Source organism: Gobio gobio (genome assembly GCF_949357685.1).
Source record: "Gobio gobio genome assembly, chromosome: 1".
Classification (NCBI taxonomy): Eukaryota; Metazoa; Chordata; class Actinopteri; order Cypriniformes; family Gobionidae; genus Gobio; species Gobio gobio.
This window is the reverse complement of record NC_137097.1, coordinates 57,012,798-57,032,664: the sequence shown is the minus strand read 5'-3', so window position 1 is coordinate 57,032,664 and position 19,867 is coordinate 57,012,798. Positions and strand designations below refer to the sequence as shown.

The window sequence follows — 19,867 nt, the reverse complement described above, 5'->3', positions numbered from 1 at the left end:
TGTTAACATTAGTTACACGACGAACTAACATGAATAACAATGACAAAGTTTGATTTTAATAACGTAAGCTATAAGTAAATGCTAAAATTAACATGAACTAACATTAATACATGCTGTATTAATAGGCTATTGTTCATAGCTAGTTGGTTCAAATAGCACCAGAAATTGCCTGGACATAGCTACTGGTTTTTCTGGCAAACATTTTTTTTAAGAGGGCAATCCATTATATATTTTGGGGGGGTTTGAATTCTTTTAGTTTTTATTCATGGTTATGACTGGAGTTTATTTGATGTTGTCTTTTTTTAAGTTTACCAAGCTGTTGGCTATGTTAATATTAATTGTGAAATGTGTGCACTGAAAAATAATTTTGAAGTTGATTTATATTATGACTGGAATTTAGGTTAGTCTGTTTTAAAGACAGTTTATTACAGTTTTGTTTATCAATCTGTTTTATTTAATTGTGAAATGTTTTGTTATGCACTTCTTGTGCACTGAATACATTTAGAAGGCGATTTAATTTGCGATTTTGGCTATTGTTTTTGCTTTTTCAAACATGCTACATGCCAAAATTGTAAACAAAATCGCTATTGCAATATTCATTGCACAGAGTTGGACCGAGTGAAGTTTGAGTCTCTTGAATGATGATCAGATAATGGCCACTAGGGGCACAGTTAGTAATATCCCGTCATTGTTTATTTCAACATGACGGAAAACAGCGCGTCGCCGGAGGATCCCTGGCTAAAAGTAAGCAGAACTATCCAGACAAAGACCGTATGATGATTTTAAACAGCCATTTCTTTAAAAAAACAACAACGTGTGTTTCTGTTCATCTGTGTATGTCTGCAACGTTTGGTTTCAATTTCTAGCTCAGCTGGCTAGCCGTAAAGTTCAGCAAGTCAAAAGAACAATTACAGCTTCCCACATGTCCGTGCTCTTTAAATGCAGTGTATTTAGCGGTGATTTAGACAACAAATCACGCGGTCAAAAACGGTTCTGCGCTTAAAAGAAACATTTATGTAGTTAATAATAGAATGGAAGCTGTGTAACAGATGTTTAAGAGTTGAATCCGCTAAGCTAACTTGCTTGTTGGCTACATTGACTGTTTCAAAACGCATTTAACTGCCTCACCAGATAATTATCGGGCATCGAACGACCGAATCGACTCTCCAGGGGGACACGATTCGATTCAGTTATCTTTTGTTCGTCACTCTATTTATTATTCTCTTGAGTTCCTGCCGCATATTCATATATGCCCTATTTTCCACAAGCTGTAATGACAGCTTGACAATATGACAGTGATTGCTCAATATAAGAGTTTGAAGAGAAATCATGCATGTAGATTAAATATTACCCTTTAAAGGGGTTTATTTTGGGACACCTCACAGTGGGGAGTTAGAGGTGTCCCAGATAAAGGTAAGGCAGGACAGGTCAGGCTCTGTTTGCATATGTGATCATCAGTTGGCTAGTCTCTCGATGTTTAGTCTGACTGGCTTTGACTGTTCTTCTGTTTGTCTTTCTACATCACCTGTCACCATGTCTCAGCATACCGACGGCACCTTCAGCGACAACGGCTTCGACCACAGTGAGTACCTGAGCTATAAACTATTACTCAGTGTTAACTACAGAGTTACAAGACTTTTTCACCAGCTTTTATACCAAGTTAAAGGTTAGACTTCAGGATAGGTTCTAAAAACACAAGTACCTCAAACGCGGATTTGACAAACTGAAATTTTACTTGGGTTGTGCTGTCAAATATTGTAGTAACCAAAGAGTAACACTAGTTTATATATTTACACTTATTTAAATGTCCATATCTTTAGGTTTCTTTGCCGAAAATGCTTGCAAAGGAAGTTTGGTGTCAAGAGCCAACAGCATTGGATCCACAAGTGCCTCTTCAGTACCAAACACAGGTGATTATACTACTAATATCAAACATGGCCATTATTTAATATTGATAAATACCCTTTGCTCTAAAATTATCATTGCTCATCTTAAAGTTGAAGTTGACAATAAATTGAAAAAGGAATTGGAATTCCTCCATTTTCTAAATGCATAATTGTTATTGTGAATGATTCATCCATTTATACAGTTCATTCTTCTTTTTTGTTTTGTAATTTTTAATAAATGTTGATGTGTGCCTGACTAATCATTTAGCATTTGTCTGCCTCCGTTTTTGAGTTCAACTCTCAAAATTCAATCAACCAAGCCTAATCTCCGTCCTATATTTTGTCCGATAATATGTTACACTTGGATTCACATCATAATACGAAAGAATAGATTGTTGATACTTTAAAGACAGACAACAATTGATAATAAATCATGACTACTATGTAGTAGATGACTGATGGTTCTTCTCCACTTTGGTTTAGATGACGAAGACAGTGACAACAGACACGAGACGCCCTATAAGGAGTCATATAAAGACCGGAGGAGACAGGCACACACACAGGCAGAGCAGAAACGCAGGGATGCAATCAAGGTAAGACGGTAACACTTTAGAATAAAGGTCATTAGTTAACATTAGTTAACTACATTAGTTAACATGACCTGATAATGAACTGTACTTATAAAGCATTTATTTATCTTTGTTAATGTTAATTTCAACATTTACTAATACATTATTAAAATCTTGTTAACATTAGTTAATGCACTGTGAACTAACACGAACAAACCATGAACAGCTGTATTTATATTTACTAACGTTAACAAAGATGAACAAATACAGTAACACATGTACTGCTCATGGTTAGTTCATGTTAGTTAATACATTACCTAATGTTAACTAATGACCATTATTCTAAAGTGTTACCGGTAAGACTGAGAAGAGCAGGTTGTTTTCAAGCTAACAGACAAGCCATGGAATATAGTAACTGACATAAGCACAATCTTTTCTGGTTTCATATTATGGATGCCACGGGAAGCCAAGTACTTGGAAGTGACATCAATGATCAATCACAAAAGCACAATAACTTTGTAAAGTTGAAGTATAGAATGTTTAACTTGGCATGTTTTAAAACATGGCACAAGATATGATGTAACTGCAAAACATGTCTGTGTTTGCATTGATTTTACTTTTATTTAGTGTTTTAAAGCTGCTGTCCGTAACTTTTTTGTGTTCAAGATTTACAAAAATGATATAATGAGAATGTACAACATGAATCCATTTTCCAAACTGTGTTTTTGTCTTACCCTGAATCATTATGGTACACTTATAATAAGTGTTTAAATCGGGACTATTTCAGGCCAGACTGGTAGGAACCGTTGCGGAGGAGCACAGTCCCTGCGTGACTCGCCATAGACATAAACAGAGAGAAGTAGATCCGGCTGCAATGTTCTTCCACAAGACGCATGCAGTTCTGTTTATTAACCGCTAGAGCGCAAAATGTTACGGACTGCAGCTTTAAGAAACCGCACCAAGAATGAAAGGGTATTTATTTACAGCTCTCAGTGGGGAAAGTATCGAATTGTTTTTAATAATATTACAAACTAAAAACGTTAACCAAAATAAGAAATATTACTATTGTTGATTTAAGAGAAATAGTAAAACTACAATACAAATATTTAATTTTCAAACGTTACATCACCAAGATTTATTATATTTTGGTGGAAAACCACAGGGAGCCCTTCTATTTTGTTGTCAACAGCCAGTTTATAAGTGCTTCTTGTTACAAATTTGGGAAGGTGGTTGGCACATGTTCCTTTTCCAAAAGTGTCTGCATGGATCTCTATCCCACAGAAAGGCTATGATGACCTGCAGTCTATAGTGCCTACGTGCCAGCAGCAGTCTGACTTTTCCATGGCCACACAGAAAATCAGCAAAGCTACAGTGCTGCAGAAGAGTGAGAACCTTCATTACCATTTATATTTCCTAAAATGTCTTTTAGTCCAAAATGGAAAAGCTCAGCAACTCGTGTGTGTGTGTGTGTGTGTGTGTGTGTGTGTGTGTGTGTGTGTGTGTGTGTGTGTTTCTTTGCAGCAATCGACTACATTCAGTTTCTCCACAAAGAAAAGAAGAAGCAGGAAGAGGATGTTTCCACACTTAGGAAGGAGGTGATGGCACTGAAAATTATGAAAACGTGAGTGGTTGTTATTCAGAGGGGGCCGGAAACAATTTTAGCTGCTTAAGCAGGCAAATATAGGTCCACGTATTCTCCAGCAGGGCTGTTTTCGGGTTATAGAGGGTTGCACTGTTACTTAGGGAGGGATACGTTTACACATACTATTGTGACCTCTAAGGCCACATTTACACTGCGGGTCTTGATGGCCAATTTCGATTTGCTTCCAATATTTGTTTTTTTGGACAATCAGCTTACATCATCTTATAAAAACGGCTAGTTCCAGTCCTTGATTCTGATTGGTCAATAGCTGTGTTTTATTCATGCTAAAACACGGCTATGACCGCTTCACCCAATGATTCTCTGTATCACTGCACAACACCCTTAGCAACGTAAATGTATGTTTGTTCTCATTGATATTGTTCATTGAAGCTTGTATTATTGTGAGCAGGGCTTAAAAACGGAAAAAAATATCAATCGGTTCACTCCGAGCAGTTTCCGTTTTTGCGTTCCTCATTACACATTACTGTTCCGAAAACGGTTTGATTTGAAAAAAATACCGCTTAATAACGTTATTTTAATTTAGCCTATACTTTAAACAAATATGTATAAATAGACTTATTTTCACTCAATAATAATATAACGCATTGTAATTAAACTTGAATATTTATTTCATAACATTTTTAAAACCACAACAGAAATTCATGAATTAATTACAAAGCATAAACAGCAGACCTGTTTTGGAGCGTTAGACAATCGAAAGTGGCCCTCTTATGCCTAATTCTTTTCAGAAGAGTAATAACATTCTTTGTAATGTTACATAACTTTTTTCAACACGACTTGTTTTAAAAAATGTATAAATAAAGAATAAATAAACTGGATAACCATTAATGAACAGTCAACTGGTAATTTCAAAGCAAACACTGCGCAACACGTCCTTGCATCACATAATCAAATTCAGTCAGCTAATAAAGCTTGATCATTTAATGCAATATAACACACCATTTAATACGAAGCATCAACCGTATAGAAAACATTGACCTGTCCTGTATTTGCAATCTGAAAGACTATAGGAAAAATGTTTGATAGATGCTATAGCCTACTTGGACAGGCTTAAACGGAACCTATAAACTAGCCTAAATCAGTCTATTTGAGCTTAAAGTCCGAACTGCTTATTTAAACGTTCGAAAAGAATGTCCTCCAATACCTGCGCTTTCATTGTAGACCTCAGCGGGGAAAGAAATGTACTTGAGGCATGAAAATGCGCGCTCATACTGACTTGCGTTACCGGTAGATTCATAGATGATGGTGCGCGGGCATTTCACTCACGCTTGATCCGTCAACGTCACATGCCGTACTACTCAATTCATGATTGGTCACTGCCAAATTAAAATATTAAAAGAACGATAAAATAACGTTATTAACCGGTTAATGGTCATTTCAAATTAACGTTTCTGTTCAGAACGATTCAAATTGATTTTGATTTCGTTATCGTTTTTGTTCTTCTTAAAATTTCGTTCGTTTCCGGTTTTCGTTTTCGTTCCTTGAACAGGTTCGGAGCCGTGATTGTGAGCGAGATATTGAGTGACCCAATGTATTACCTGCATTCAGATTTAGCATATTCCTTAAGGTCAGTCAATGTTCATCATAAAAAAACTAAGCGATATCTTGTCATTTTAACAGTAAAGGGGTTTTCCCCGTGTCCTGACAGTAACAGCTCTCATTTGTCACTTTCCATTTGTCACTTGTACATTATTACACCATCTAATGGTGTAATAATGTAACTTCTGTTGCTGTCAATGATCTTTATAGAGAACATTTATATAGGTCAGTGGTTGCTGTTCATGGTCAGGGACTATTTATTCCGGCGGAAGGAAGGCTTTTAGTGATTTTACTTAAGGAAAGTTGCATTGATACATATATTTTGGATTTAATATATATATTGTGTGGTAACCGTTGAATAAAAACAATAAGCCCTGTGAAGCCGTGGTTTACAGTGAATTTATAACAGCTAAAGGTGCAGAGCGGATTGCCTAAAACCCCCTTAGCTGTTATGAATTCACTGTAAACCACAGCTTCTTGAGGCGTATTGCTTTATTTTAAAATAAAGAAAGAATAATTTTATATTTTACACTATACACTTGGCAAAACAACCCAAGGTAGATGTACTGACCCGGAAAAGCTTAGGTTGAAAAGGAAGTAAATGATATGATAATATAAGCTTTTGCTTTCTGCACAATCTTTAAAGGTCATCCTAAAGGCTCAAAAGACATAACTTCAGCATAACTCAGGTTGAGCCTTTGTCCTCCATTGCGCCATTGAAGAGTCATGTGATCGCGGTTGGTGTCCAGTTGACGTCTTTTTTAATGATGTACGACTCGTATTGACGGGAATATCTGATCCGATTCATATTAGATATGAATGAGGTCTGAAGGCCATTTGAATCGGAATTGGGTCGCTTGAACCATGCAATGTAACTGCAGCCTAATGGACACTTTGTGGGGTTTGTTTCAGGAACTATGAGCACATTGTGAAGGCCCATCAGAATAACCCTCAGCAGGGCAGTGAGCAGGTTTCAGATCAGGTGAAGTTCAGCGTGTTTCAGAGCATCATGGACTCTCTATTCCAGTCCTTCAGTGCCTCAGTGTCAGTCAGCAGCTTTCAGGAGCTCTCTGCCTGCGTCTTCAGCTGGATCGAGGAACACTGCAAGCCACAGGTAGCACGCATACTCGCATTTAAGGCCTATTCAGAGCTGGTTCTCAACATTTTTGACTGCATTGTTGTCCTCAACAATATTTGAGGTCCCCATAACTTCTCCAGTGGTTTTGATTTACTGGATCAGTTTTTGCAATTTCTACTTGATGAAATATTTTAGAGCTTGGTATAACTAGAAATAAATATATTAATAAAATATCAGTGATATATCATTTTATTAAATTGCATGACTTTTCCAGGTCTTGATCACAATTTTAAAATTAGGTTTCCTCATATATCCAGATTTTTCAGTGGGAACCTTGATGAAGAAAAATTTTGTTGAGGGGGTAAATTAACAAAAAAATATAACATTTTGGTGTTTTAGCTTGTTTTAAAGGCACATTATGTAAGATTTTTAGATTAAAATATCCAAAAACCACTAGAACAATGTTATATTTTTTGTTGAATGGTGTACTTACCAGTGTTTCGGACCGTGTCCTTGCATCGCCTGTCAATGACATCATATCCACGCTACCCTTGATTTCCGTAGAAACCATGGAGACACCAAAGACCATGCCTCAGAGACAACACTATTTTGTCAAGTTGCTAACATAGCATAATCAGAGAGAGCTTTGTCCATCATACAATGTATTTTTAAATTAATTGCATGTCATTTAGTCATCCTGTTTTTATTAATACGATATTCTATTTGTATTTAGGATGATTGTTTTAACCATGTAAAACAGCGCTGCATTACCCCACATGCACAACGAAAAGAGCGGAAGCGGCCTACTGCAGCATAAGAATAGCTTTAGGGCTGTGCGATATTGAAGAAAAATGCGATATCCTTGTTAAATAATGCGATAGGATATTGCTTTAAGTGTGTAAAATTTTAATTATATTTAAAAAAAAATATTTAAAAACTGAGAATGATACCATTTATGTGCTTCACATTCTTTCTGGGAAAAGAAAGCATCGCTACAACTTCTGAAAGTGACCAGCAGTGTTTTAGCAAAAATTAATGTCACAAATCTGACAATATCATTTTAACATCAATGTAAACAAACAAAAAATATAATGCCAATATTTAAATACCAAAAACTCTTTGACTTGGTAACATTAACTTAACATCCAGATTATCCAGGTAAACAAAGACACCTGAACTAGGGGTGGACGATTATTTTAATTTATCTTTGTTATTCAAAATTAGAACTAAAAACAGTAGTCTTCAGATGAATTAAATATGCACTGATACATAATAAAGCTACAAAGGTTATTCAGCCAAGAGCACTGAGTGATTTTCTCTTTTTCTTTTGTTGTTTGACAGACAGCGGCCGGATTAACTGTATTAGCAGCCTGTCACTTTAAGACCTAATGCACGGATCCTATTGACATGCATTCGGTTTATTTCCCCAACTTATATTGTTCACTTAAAGCATAACCGACTGTGTTTAGATGAATACTCATCAAGACAGCCATTTTGACATAACTGTGTGTGTAACAAGACACGAAAACAAAGAACGGCTTGTGTGCATGTTTTGGTGTGTGTTAGACAGCACGAGACTGCAAGGAATTGTTTTTCGCAAGTTATTGTGTTTAATAACTCTTTTTAACCGTCAAGCAAGTCACATAAGTAACAGTCGTGTGCCCAATCCATTCTCTGCTATATGCATCGACCTAAAATGTACAATTTTCACAATGTTGAAGTAGCCTATTAAAATCATTCAGATATTGCGTGCCCTTGCGATATGTACATTTGTGATATTTCGATAATTCCGATATATTGTGCAGCCCTAAATAGCATTCGCTCCCACGGGCTCTCAGCGCATCCTGCTTCATACCACCGTAACGTTAAAAGGTTAGTTCACCCAAAAATGAAAATTCTGTCATTAATTACTCACCCTCATGTCGTTCGACACCCGTAAGACCTCCGTTCATCTTCGGAACACAAATGAAGATATTTTTGTTGAAAGCTGATGGCTGAGAAAGGCTTCTGATAGGCCTCCATTGGCATTCAGTACATTTACACTCCCAAGACCCATAAAAGGCACTTAACACGTCGTTACAAAGTTCATCTCACCACAGTGACTCTACAATAATTTAACGATGCGACGACAATAGTTTTTGTGCGCAAAAAAAAAATCTAAATAACGACTTCTTGTCTTCCGTGTGTGCCTCCACGACGCATGCGCGAGAATATGACGTAGCGCCGGGGTTCGGGAATCCATGAAATGCACACTTTAACCCCATTTTGAGAACTACGCCGAGACCTAAAGCACGATGAATGTAGAATTCAACAGCTTCGATACGTGCGTCTTCCTCTGCTTGTAAACAAATCGCTTCTGGGTCATCTGTCCGAACGCCGGATCTGCGTCATATTCTCGCGCATGCGTCGTGGAGGCATACACGGAAGACAAGAACAAGTTGGATAAAGGCGTTATTTTGATTTTTTTTTGCGCACAAAAACTATTGCCGTCGCTTCGTAAAATTATTGTAGAGTCACTGTGGTGAGATGGACTTTGTTACGACGTTTTAAGTGCCTTTTATGCGTCTTGGGAGTGTAAATGTACTGAATGCCAATGGAGGCCTATCTGAAGCCTTTCTCAGCCATCAGCTTTCAACAAAAATATCTTAATTTGTGTTCCGAAAATGAACAGAGGTCTTACGGGTGTCGAACGACATGAGGGTGAGTAATTAATGACAGAATTTTCATTTTTGGGTGAACTAACCCTTTAATAAAACTTTAATACATTCGCTCATTCATGAACCTGATTTCTGCCCGAGTCTGTCAGATTCCTTTCCATCGGCTGTGGAGGTGAAGAGTCAAGACTACAACCTTCCACACTGATTGCTCGCTCACTCGCGGCGTCAAGCGACCTCTAGCGGCGAAACTTACATACTGTGCCTTTAAATCTTGCGCGGTCTCATTTTAAATGTCATCTTGAGGTTCCCTTAGAAGTTTGCTGAGGCCCCCTGGTTGAGAACCACTGTCTTAAAGGACATTTACACTTGCTATTTTTATAATTAGATGGCTTCAGTTTTCCTGTCAATCACTGACACAGGCTTAGATAAGCATTGATCAAAATTGACCATGTTTTTCTGTATTGTTTACAGACGCTGAGAGAGTATGTGGTGTCTGTTCTGCAGCAGGTGAATAGTCAGCTGTACTGAAGCTGTCCGTCCGTCCCTCAGGCTAATATCTCATTCAAGAAAAGTCTCTATTTCTCACACACACACACACACACACACACACACACACACACACACACACACACACTATGCAGCACACTAATGGACTGGGGTGCGTTCAAGAACTCTGAAGAGATGAAGAAGCACTCGCTTAGGTATTGAGTGATATTGTGAAGTGTTTAGAGCAGTGATTCCAATCAACAAGTGTGGAAATGCAATAATTTAATAAGAGGTTTTCCTCTTATAAGAGGAGAAAACATGTTTGTTATTGCATATTCGGTTTCCTCATACACCTTCAGCTGGCTTACGAATTTAAAGAATGCAAGTTCTGTTGTCAAACACACCTCAGTCCTAAAGTTGAATCATATCGGTTTGTTTCATCTGAAACAAAACAATTGCATCAGTATTCATATTTTCACAAGTCTGCAGTTGTGATGCTGAGACAAACTAGCATCCTAACAACCACAAAAATGAGGAATACCCAGCTCGTACTGAAGTGTGAGATATGTCTCAGTTTGCTGCATCGTAATCCATACAGCGGTCTTTGAATGATGAAGCTTGGTGTGTCTTTACCTCATGTTCAAGTCATTTTCCAAAGCACAACTACATTTTCACCTTTGCGAACAGCTTAGTGCTGGAAAGGGGAGCGGAGAGGTTTAGTTACACTGTGATGCATCACTGTCAGTTGGTTTTTACATCCAAAAACGGCTGTCCCGCATGCTTTAATATATTTAAAGTTAGGCAAGCTGAGCCATCTTTGTTCCTCTTTTAAGCCACTGTCCTTGGGATGCTGTGACCAAAGATTGCAGTGTCTATGCACAAATATTGGAAGATAAACCTCTTATCATTTTATGTACATTTTTATTCAGCTGTGTGTAGCGCAATAATGTCCAGTGTTTTACTCTACTTTTTTGTTAATTGTTTGAGCTCTTGTGATCAGTATGTTGTGTTGCATAAGCTGTCATTGAAGGCACAGTCGCATCTGTGCATGGTAGCAACTTCACATGGTGTGACCGCCCAATTCTATTTGTGTTTTAATGAATGTTAATTTAGGCATAAAAATTAGAATGGAAGTCTACTCAGGACACAGATTATTTTTTAAATAACAGATGATTGTACAATCAACTGTTTGACCTGTGCTGGAATAAGGGACGTTTTTACGAGTTAAGCCATACAGTGAAGCAAAATGCAAGCTCACAGAAACGAGACACTGTCGTGCTGAACTGCTATACTAGACTGTGCTTCTGCATTTCTGACTTCAGCGAGAGAATCTGGTTGAAATATTTTTGTATCAGTATACTTTTTAATTGAAAAATAAACAATATTCAAACGTATTTACAGCTTGTTTGTCTTTTTTTTTCTTCCAACATAACCTTTATAAATGGGATTGGTTTTTAACAAAACGGTTCTCTTGGTGTCTCAGATTCCTTTACGTTACTTTCCAACCTTTCCAAAAGTCTGGCGTCCCAGCAACAATTTCTGCGGCATCAGTGAATCCTCCATCAGATGTTGGGCATTGTCACTTTATGGTCCTCATCTGTTTCGATCCCAGCCTCCTCCTGATTTCAAACGCATACACAAGATGAAAAGGGAAGACTCGGTCAGGTAGGCAACATTAACAATAAAAAAATAACGTTGACAGAGGACCAATGTTTTCATTTGCCAGTAAAACAATACAAAGAATATATTCAAAGGGAATGACTCACCATAAACTGTTTCTTGCTTTTTGGATACCCCTCCAAAATAGCTCCAACCATATCAGAAGCCTGGTAGGTAAAGAGACAAAAATGACTTAAAAGCTGTGCTTGGATTTTCATTTCAGGGTACAAGAGCCTTTTTTAATGATAAATATCTGTAAAGTGTAAGTTATCACAGGTATTGTTTGATAGGACAGTTGAAATCACAGTGTGGATTTTCCATTCGTACATTAATGAACTATGGTGTTGATAAAAAATAAATTGGAATTTAATTTCTTTCATAAAGGCACGCCTTACAGAAGTATCATTAAAAAATAGCTGACATTTTGTCTCCTGGGCAGAAGTTGTAAATAGATGTTTTTATGGATCATTACCAGTCTCTTTCTCTTCCTCCACTCTTTCACATACGTTTCTCTCTCCTTAGAAACCTGAGGGGGAAGAAATACATTTGTCAGCAACAGAAGCATAATATATCGTTGACTGCCCCAAGACAGCAACATTATCTGCGTAAATTTCACCTAATGAACCAAACATATTACAGAGATGCTAGAAGGCTCTAGTTTGGTATTTTGCATTACTTAAAAAACAACGATTTAATGGGCAAGGCTCAACAATAAGGATGGCTTGGGGCCAGTGTGGGAGAGATTCAGGACGGTGGATGGAACAGTCATTTGCATTGATTCGGCACTACATTGTGTGTCCATTAATCATGTATAAGGCTGGCAAATGTTAACACTTGGTTTACTGTCATGTATTTAATATTGTTGTAATATCAGCTGATTCAAATATGTCACTAAGGTAATGTCATGTAACTGCTTATAGTGGTCGAAATTGTGAGATTTTGTCTACGTTCAGACTGTCAGTCCAAATACGATTTTTGTGCATAAACGATTGAAATCCAATCAGATTTATGGTGTGAACTGCAAACAAAAAAACAAATCAAAAATCACATGACGTGATAAACGTCATACGTTGTTATAGGAAACATGCTGAAAGTTTCTGCAGAAACAAAAAAATGACATTATAACAGAGACATGTTTACTAGCTTCCTAATTTTCTGCCGGTCCCTCATAAAATGCAGTAGTCCAGCGTGACATCTACACATTGTGATGTTGTAAATAAGACAACATCTGTATAGCAAACCTCTCCATGTTGCTGTGGTGGTTGTTGTGTTTTGGCGTATACCTACCAACGCAACGTCATTTCCATAGAAACAATGCAGATATTCCAGAAAACTAAAGAGCGGCATGGGACACAATGTGGACAGTCAATAATCTAGATCGAATTCCAATCGGACACATAAATAATCCGATTTGGACTGACGGTGTGAACGTAGCCTTTGAGAATGTTTTCCACCATATGCTACAGTTTTCTAGCAAATGTGCTTGTAAGAATTTATAGCTGTCATGGAGTTACACTATTGCAGAATTGTTAGGGGAGTTTTATTGTAAAGCTAACATTAGAATACACTACTATTCAAAAGTCTGGGGATTGTATGATTTTATTTTTTGAAAGAATTCTCTTATGCTTAACAAGGCTGCATTTATTTGATCAAAAATGGAACAAAACCATAATATAGTGAAATATTACAATTAAAAATGACTATTTTTAACGTATTTTAAAATGCATTTTATTCATGTAATGGCAAAGATCAAGAAAAATGTATTATCAAGGTTGAAATTTTTTTTATGAATAAGCAGTTCAAAAGAACAGCATTTATTTGAAATAGAAATTTTTCAATGTACATTTATGAAATGCACTTTCTGTAAAGCTGCTTTGAAACAATGTGTATTGTGAAAAGCGCTATACAAATAAATTTGAATTTGAAATTTGTATCACAAAAGTCTTTACTGTCACTTTTGATCAATTTATTGAATCCTTGAATAAAAATTATAATGTATTTATTCTATGAACTTTCTAACATGTGGAACCCCTCTAAACTAAGTTTTTTTTTACCATCACAGCCGTCGAACGAATCGTCAAAGTGTTGATTACAGCATTACTTTTAGATATTTTTCCATCACATGAACGGCTGCAGTGATGAGCAGTCTGTTGATCGCGTGAATGCAGTGATCTCGTCATTGCAACGTTATTTCTCTCACAAAATGCTTTCACCACAACTAACAGCAAACACGACGTCGACATGAATACAGTTAGAGCTTTGTGCAGCATAACAGTGTCATTCGTTATTATGGCAGTTTGGACAAGTGTGCAGATACACTCGCAACGTGTGATTGACAGATCCGAGCATTATAAAGAGTGTTCTTTGATCGCTTTCTGTAGTTTAATAATTTAAATAATGGATTTGTTTCATGCTACTAACAGAAACGATGTGAAGTTGATCGTTTAGTCACTGGCTTGATTCACTGATGCATAAACAACAGTATTAAATGATTTCGAAAGAAAGTCTGTGTGAACTTGAATGATTAGCTACACATCAGAAATCACTGATCACAGATCAGGCATTAATGAACACTGTTACTCACTGTTTGTGGCGGTGCTGTCGAATCCATATGGTAAAAGTCTGTTTGTAAAGCCTGTGCTGACATCACGACTGATAAACGGAATCAAATTTCTCAAAATTCTCTGGGCGGGCAAAGCAGAGGAAGGGGAGGTAACCGTTCCCCGTATGACGACATACAGGGAAGATTCCAGATCGGCTCATCTGAGCTGTCATTTTCTCAAAGGCAGAGCAGGACACCCAGAACTCTGTTTACACCTATCAAAATTTCTAGCCACTTGGGGACCATATACAGGCTAGGGGAACTCATATTAATGTTAAAAAAACTCATAAAATGAAAATTTCATACCATGGGATCTTTAAGCATTTTCTCAGACAAGTTAATTCACTGAAGGCTACGAACGCTAGGTAAATACGTTTAATAAATTAATTCACAATATGTACACACACATTCATTATCTTATGCCTAATCTGATGAAATTATTTTACAACATTTTTATATACACCTCTGAAAAATACAGAGGTCTAGACCACGGCGACCTCATAGCTGACTACGGCCATGATTAGAGTCGTGTAGGCAGCCTATAGTTTACCTCAACACTTCCGTTCACATGGTCGCTATTCATGGAGCTATTCAGTCTGGTTCAGCTAGTTTCGCCACAGAGCCTTTACTGTACACATGATGTTGCGCTTGTATCAAATTCAAATGGATAAAGCGACTGCCTGCAGCTTTATATAAAACATTTTATATATTTTATGTTTAATAATATATATTTTGTTTTTCTATTGCATAGTAAAATATTGTTATCACTTCAATAGAGCGGCGAAAGTACCAATAGATTGTCAGCGCTGTGTGTGAGACGGCCCAGCTGCTTAATATTAATTTATCTGAGGTGCCGGAACTCAGTTCCGGCCCACTTTAAACCCTGATATATTATATTATATTATATTATATTATATTATATATTATATATACAGTGGTTAAATTGGCTTTTGTAGGGAGGGGGAGCCCTTATTTACGGTGAATGGACATTCAAAATCGCGCCAGAAAAAGACAATGTGTTTTTACACCAAAGGGGCAACTTTTTCCAGTATTAATGTGTAAGGTAGGGTTGAGTAGTTATTCAAACAAAGGGAAATACTTTACAGTTCACTTATGGCCATAGGCAGGGTTTTTAAAATCAGTGAGGTCCCAAATTTGAGGTAGTTAGGGGGATTGGGGGGAATGCTCCCCCAAGACAATTTTGATTTCTCTGATCTACATATGTGCATTTTTAATAAGTTTGAAGGCCAAAAAATTTACAATAAATAGCTTTCAAAACCATGTCAGTGGGCAGTAGATTATTTGACAATACCCCCCTAGAGCCGAGCTTTGACTGTAGACTTTTCATTTTCGTCTGTGTCCCTAAAAAGGGTTGGGAACTTTTCATTTTTGGTAAATGCATTTTTCCAAAAGAGCCACAGTAAAAAAATATATACAATTATTATTAAAAAGCATTTTTTTTTCAATAAAATGTCAACAGTAGTAATTATTAGGTCCATAACTAAAAACAAACAATTATGCAGCAAACAATAAATAAGTTGCAATATGGAATTAATTGTGCAGGGCTTTCACTGTGAGGTTGACCAACTGATGAGTAGAAATCCTCTTTGTGTGTGTGAACGCCCACAGTGCTTACATCTATATGTTTTTGTGAATACTTGACTTGGCATTTTGATATATTTCTTTGTTTATTTGGCCGTTTAGGCGCGCAACCAAAGACAAAGGCTAGTATGCTTGTCCGTTTGTCCGTGTTGCGCCCGGAGCGCACGCACAGCATCCTGTTAGTAATTCAGTTGTCTTTCGTGACTTATCATGCTTTTATTATTTATTTTATCGTGACACTCACGAACAGCACTGAACACACAACTTGAATATTATTATCATAAACATGTTTTTTTTCTGCAGAGAACGGAACTCTGATGATGTGTGTGTCTAATCTTTTTATCGATCATGTTTTTAAATGTTAGATATGTTGGTAAAGTGTGAGAGACCTGGCGCGCCATAGGTTCCCGACCACTGCTCTAGCCGCTAGTTTTGCGGATTTCCATGGTAACTCACCGTTAGAATTGTGACGGTTTTACCTTGATGGCTGTGGGCGCAGTGCTGAACCAGAGACCAGATATATATATTATTGACCACAAACTTTTGAATGACACATATGTTGCTAAAAAATAAAATGTCTCCTTTTTTGGTGGGTCTAAAAAAAAAATGCTGCCAGGGCAAGTAAAAATATGAACTACTAGTCTGACCTGGCAAGCAGACAAAACCCTTACTGTTGATCCCAGACTAGATCAAACATGCATTTGACAAACCAAGGCTAAGAGATCAGCAGTGATTTCGAACCTTCTCCCTCTCCTCAGGGGTCACATGGTTTGTAGTGGACTTGATTTTATCCAGCCTCTCTCTGAACCCAGAACACTCTGTCTGCAGCTCCTGGATCTGTGCCTTCATCTCTGCTGTGGTTAATGAGCTGTTCAACTCCTTCAGCTCTGTGGGCAAAAAGATTAACTTTCTATCAAACACTAGCAGTCTGTGCACATCAGGCACGTGCAGAGGGGGGGGCTTTGGGTGCTCGAGCCCCTGCCCTTTTTCAAAATGAATCAAAAGTGCCCCTCTCAGACAAATATCAATGATAATATTGTGGTCAATAAAACTAAATAAATGTGATTATTATAACATGACATTGATGACAATGTATACAATAGTAACGAACGGCTCAAAAGTCGGACAATTTCTGTTGAGGCGTTGCCATAACGCGCTGCTATGGGTTGCGTGCATTTTGATTGACAGCTGATTTTCCTCTGTTCGGAAGCGGCTCTCGAGCCAAATATGGTCCTTTCAGAGAGTGTGTGGCCTTACGGGAAAAATGTAAACCAATATTTTTTTTTCATCCATAATCAGAGCTAATGTGTTGATTTAATTACAAATCTATATATTATATATTTTAAAGTATTACACAATTCACCAATGCCCGTTTGTCATGTATATACACCAACCAATTGTGATCTGGCAAAGCAAGTTCAAATTCCATTGGGCATGTGAAGTGGAGCGGTACTTTTCTGTTCTTATTCATAAATCGGTTGAAAACTACATGGACACTAGACGAACTAACGTTTCGGGCTTTCGGTACGGTGCGCGCGTGTACCGAACGGTTATGAATGTAATCTATAACAGTTAACAGTCGGCTTGTTTAAAGCGCGGAACACACTTCAATCCGAGTTCCCACATGAACATATTGAGTATTCAGTCCATTTTATCACGAAATTCAAACGATAAATGCCGTTTTAACGCTCTATTATGTGACGTGACAGAGACGGGTATCAGTTCAACTTCAAGCGGCAGCGCGCGTCGCGCGAGTGAACGCGATCATCACTTCCTAAAGAAATTAATTTCTAAAGGTAGGTTGAGGATACATTACAACTTACTGAAACGTATCATATGTTGTGTAATCGCTCCATCGGTGTTTCAACCGCGGAAAGACAATAAAACAGCTTGTAAACAAACAATGTCATGTAGAATCACGTTTACCTCAGAAGTCATTCAGTGTCCACAGCTGTGAGTTCACCAGAGAGATTAACTCTTTCACTGAATACATGCACTATATTAGCCTATTTATTCGTTATATTAGCCTATATATATTCATTATATACCACTTAGCCTGTTAGTGATGTCTTGTTTATTTAATGTATGTTTAAATAAACCTGTCATGAAAATTACAGCCACTAAATTATTATATTTCAACAAATAAATCAAAAAATAATAATAATTAGATTTACATATTAATGCAAAAACTGCTTTATGTGAAGCTTATGAGTGTTGATTATTATATCTAAAAATAAATAGCAAATGAATTTAGGCTAATAGTTTGGGCTCTGTTGTTAATCTTTAATAGCAATATGTAAGGGCTCCCCATATAGTTTACAGCATTATCTTTAAGAAACTTTTAGTTATAATTGAAGTCATTTAAGGACAGACAATTTTTTTTTATTAAACCACTGTTGAATAAAAATTAATAAAACGCAATTTTGTAAAACTGCTGTACCGAATCCGTACCGAACCGTGACTTCAAAACCGAGATACGTACCGAACCGTCAGTTTTGTGTACCGTTACACCCCTAATATATATATATATATTTACATATTGCCCCTTTTTTACATTTGAGCCCCTGCCTCTGAAGAACTCTCTGCACGGCCCTGGTGCACATGTTCAAACAATACAACTCCCAGCAGCACATCTGGTCATGCTATTTAAGAGCACACCTGTATCCAGCTGCCTGCAGCTCTGTGAGATGGTCTGTACTTCAGCGCTGATCTCCACAATACGACTGTCCATCTTCTTAAGTTCGGCATCACTCACGTCTGCAAACTGAGACTGAAGGGAAAGGACATCTGTCAGGCTGATTAACCAACACTGGTTATTATTATATGGGGAAATCACACCAACCTGATCTGCAAAGTAGATCTTCTGCTTTCCATAGACTTTCTCTTTAATCTTTCCCTCCTGGGCAAGCTGATCCATCGCTTTGACCACAGCCTGTGTGAGTGCAGTCAAAAAATACTGGCGTTTAACATCAAACTGAAAAAATAATCATATTTAACGCATACAGTGAATACCACAAAGAGCTCTTGCGATATCACAGACTCTTACTGCTGGACAGATGTCATCAAAACCGAAATGTTGCTTTTTACCGTTTTACCCAGACCACACTGCTTCTGTAGGTTGGTAAAAACATCCTGGGCACTATAGGGTCTGTTTTTCTCATTAATGTAAGCGAGGATCTGGGCGACACCTGTGTGTGAGAGAGAGACAACGATGCGAATCTGACAGACGATTTTGTTCTAGCTGCGTTGAGCTAACGTTATATCAATCATGAAATTACAACCAAATACAGACATAACATTTTCACTCGTGTAAGTTTAAGAAGCATCGCTTACCTGAACTGTCTTTTTTGCTCATTGTGTATTCAGTCTAGATCCGTCAACGATCTGCACTCTTCTGTTTACTTCAGTCAGCTTTCGCGCGCCGAGTTGAATTGTGGGTCGGACGATTATGACACCACCGTACGTCATCTCACAGACGCCATTTGTGTTTAATAAAATTGTGTGTGTTGATTTTCTGTCTATGAATATGTGAGCTAAGAATCGTGTTAAATAAAAAATATATCAGAGTTTAACTTATCTAAGAAATCACCTAAGAAAACACAAAATATTTTGCCATTACTATGAAATATAGCCTGTGTGTTTACTGAAAATTCTCTTTTCCACTGTAAATCCTCTACGTTTTATTTTTTTATTTTGTTGGTTGATTTTTAAACAACAGAATTGGATAGGAGGGAAAATATTTTGAAGATATAAAATGGCATTAACGATTGATTTTATAATCATTAGAATGCTTTTAATATTACCATATTGGTAAAACATTGGATCTATTAATGGAAGTTTTTTCAAATGATCCCAGCTGTTTACATTTAGAAATGAATTAAAACGAAACAAAAAGTAACATGTTATTTGATTATAATTTCTTCAAAAAGGACAATTTAAAATGAACCATGCACTTTCATATTTTAATTGCATCACCTTTCACTACAGATTAGTTGTGTATAATGTTGGAATAGAATTTTTTTATTTGATAAAAATAGTGTATTTCTATTATAATAATAGTATTACAGTTACAGCACAAATTATAGACGCATACTTTTGATTGTCAATAGGTCACATTAACTACACA

General features: G+C 37.1%; 2 protein-coding genes across 2 annotated transcripts; one reads left to right on the top strand and one right to left on the bottom strand.

The window, feature by feature from the left end:
• The first annotated feature begins 647 nt into the window (after positions 1 to 647).
• On the top strand, positions 648 to 11,271 carry mlx (MAX dimerization protein MLX). Its single transcript, XM_079831567.1, has 8 exons — positions 648 to 744; positions 1,543 to 1,582; positions 1,821 to 1,910; positions 2,370 to 2,479; positions 3,737 to 3,839; positions 3,977 to 4,076; positions 6,570 to 6,771; positions 9,864 to 11,271. Exons 1-8 carry the CDS (start codon positions 703 to 705, stop codon positions 9,918 to 9,920), a joined length of 744 nt encoding a protein of 247 aa, XP_079687693.1. The 5' UTR covers positions 648 to 702; the 3' UTR covers positions 9,921 to 11,271.
• On the bottom strand, positions 9,866 to 19,164 carry psmc3ip (PSMC3 interacting protein). The gene is made up of 8 exons (XM_079831579.1): positions 19,075 to 19,164; positions 18,829 to 18,929; positions 18,584 to 18,673; positions 18,400 to 18,511; positions 16,483 to 16,628; positions 12,010 to 12,063; positions 11,645 to 11,704; positions 9,866 to 11,497 (listed from the first exon to the last, which is right to left on the bottom strand). The coding sequence occupies exons 1-8, from the start codon at positions 19,094 to 19,096 to the stop codon at positions 11,441 to 11,443; spliced, it is 642 nt and encodes a 213-aa protein (XP_079687705.1). The 5' UTR covers positions 19,097 to 19,164; the 3' UTR covers positions 9,866 to 11,440.
• Between the last annotated feature and the right edge of the window lie 703 nt (positions 19,165 to 19,867).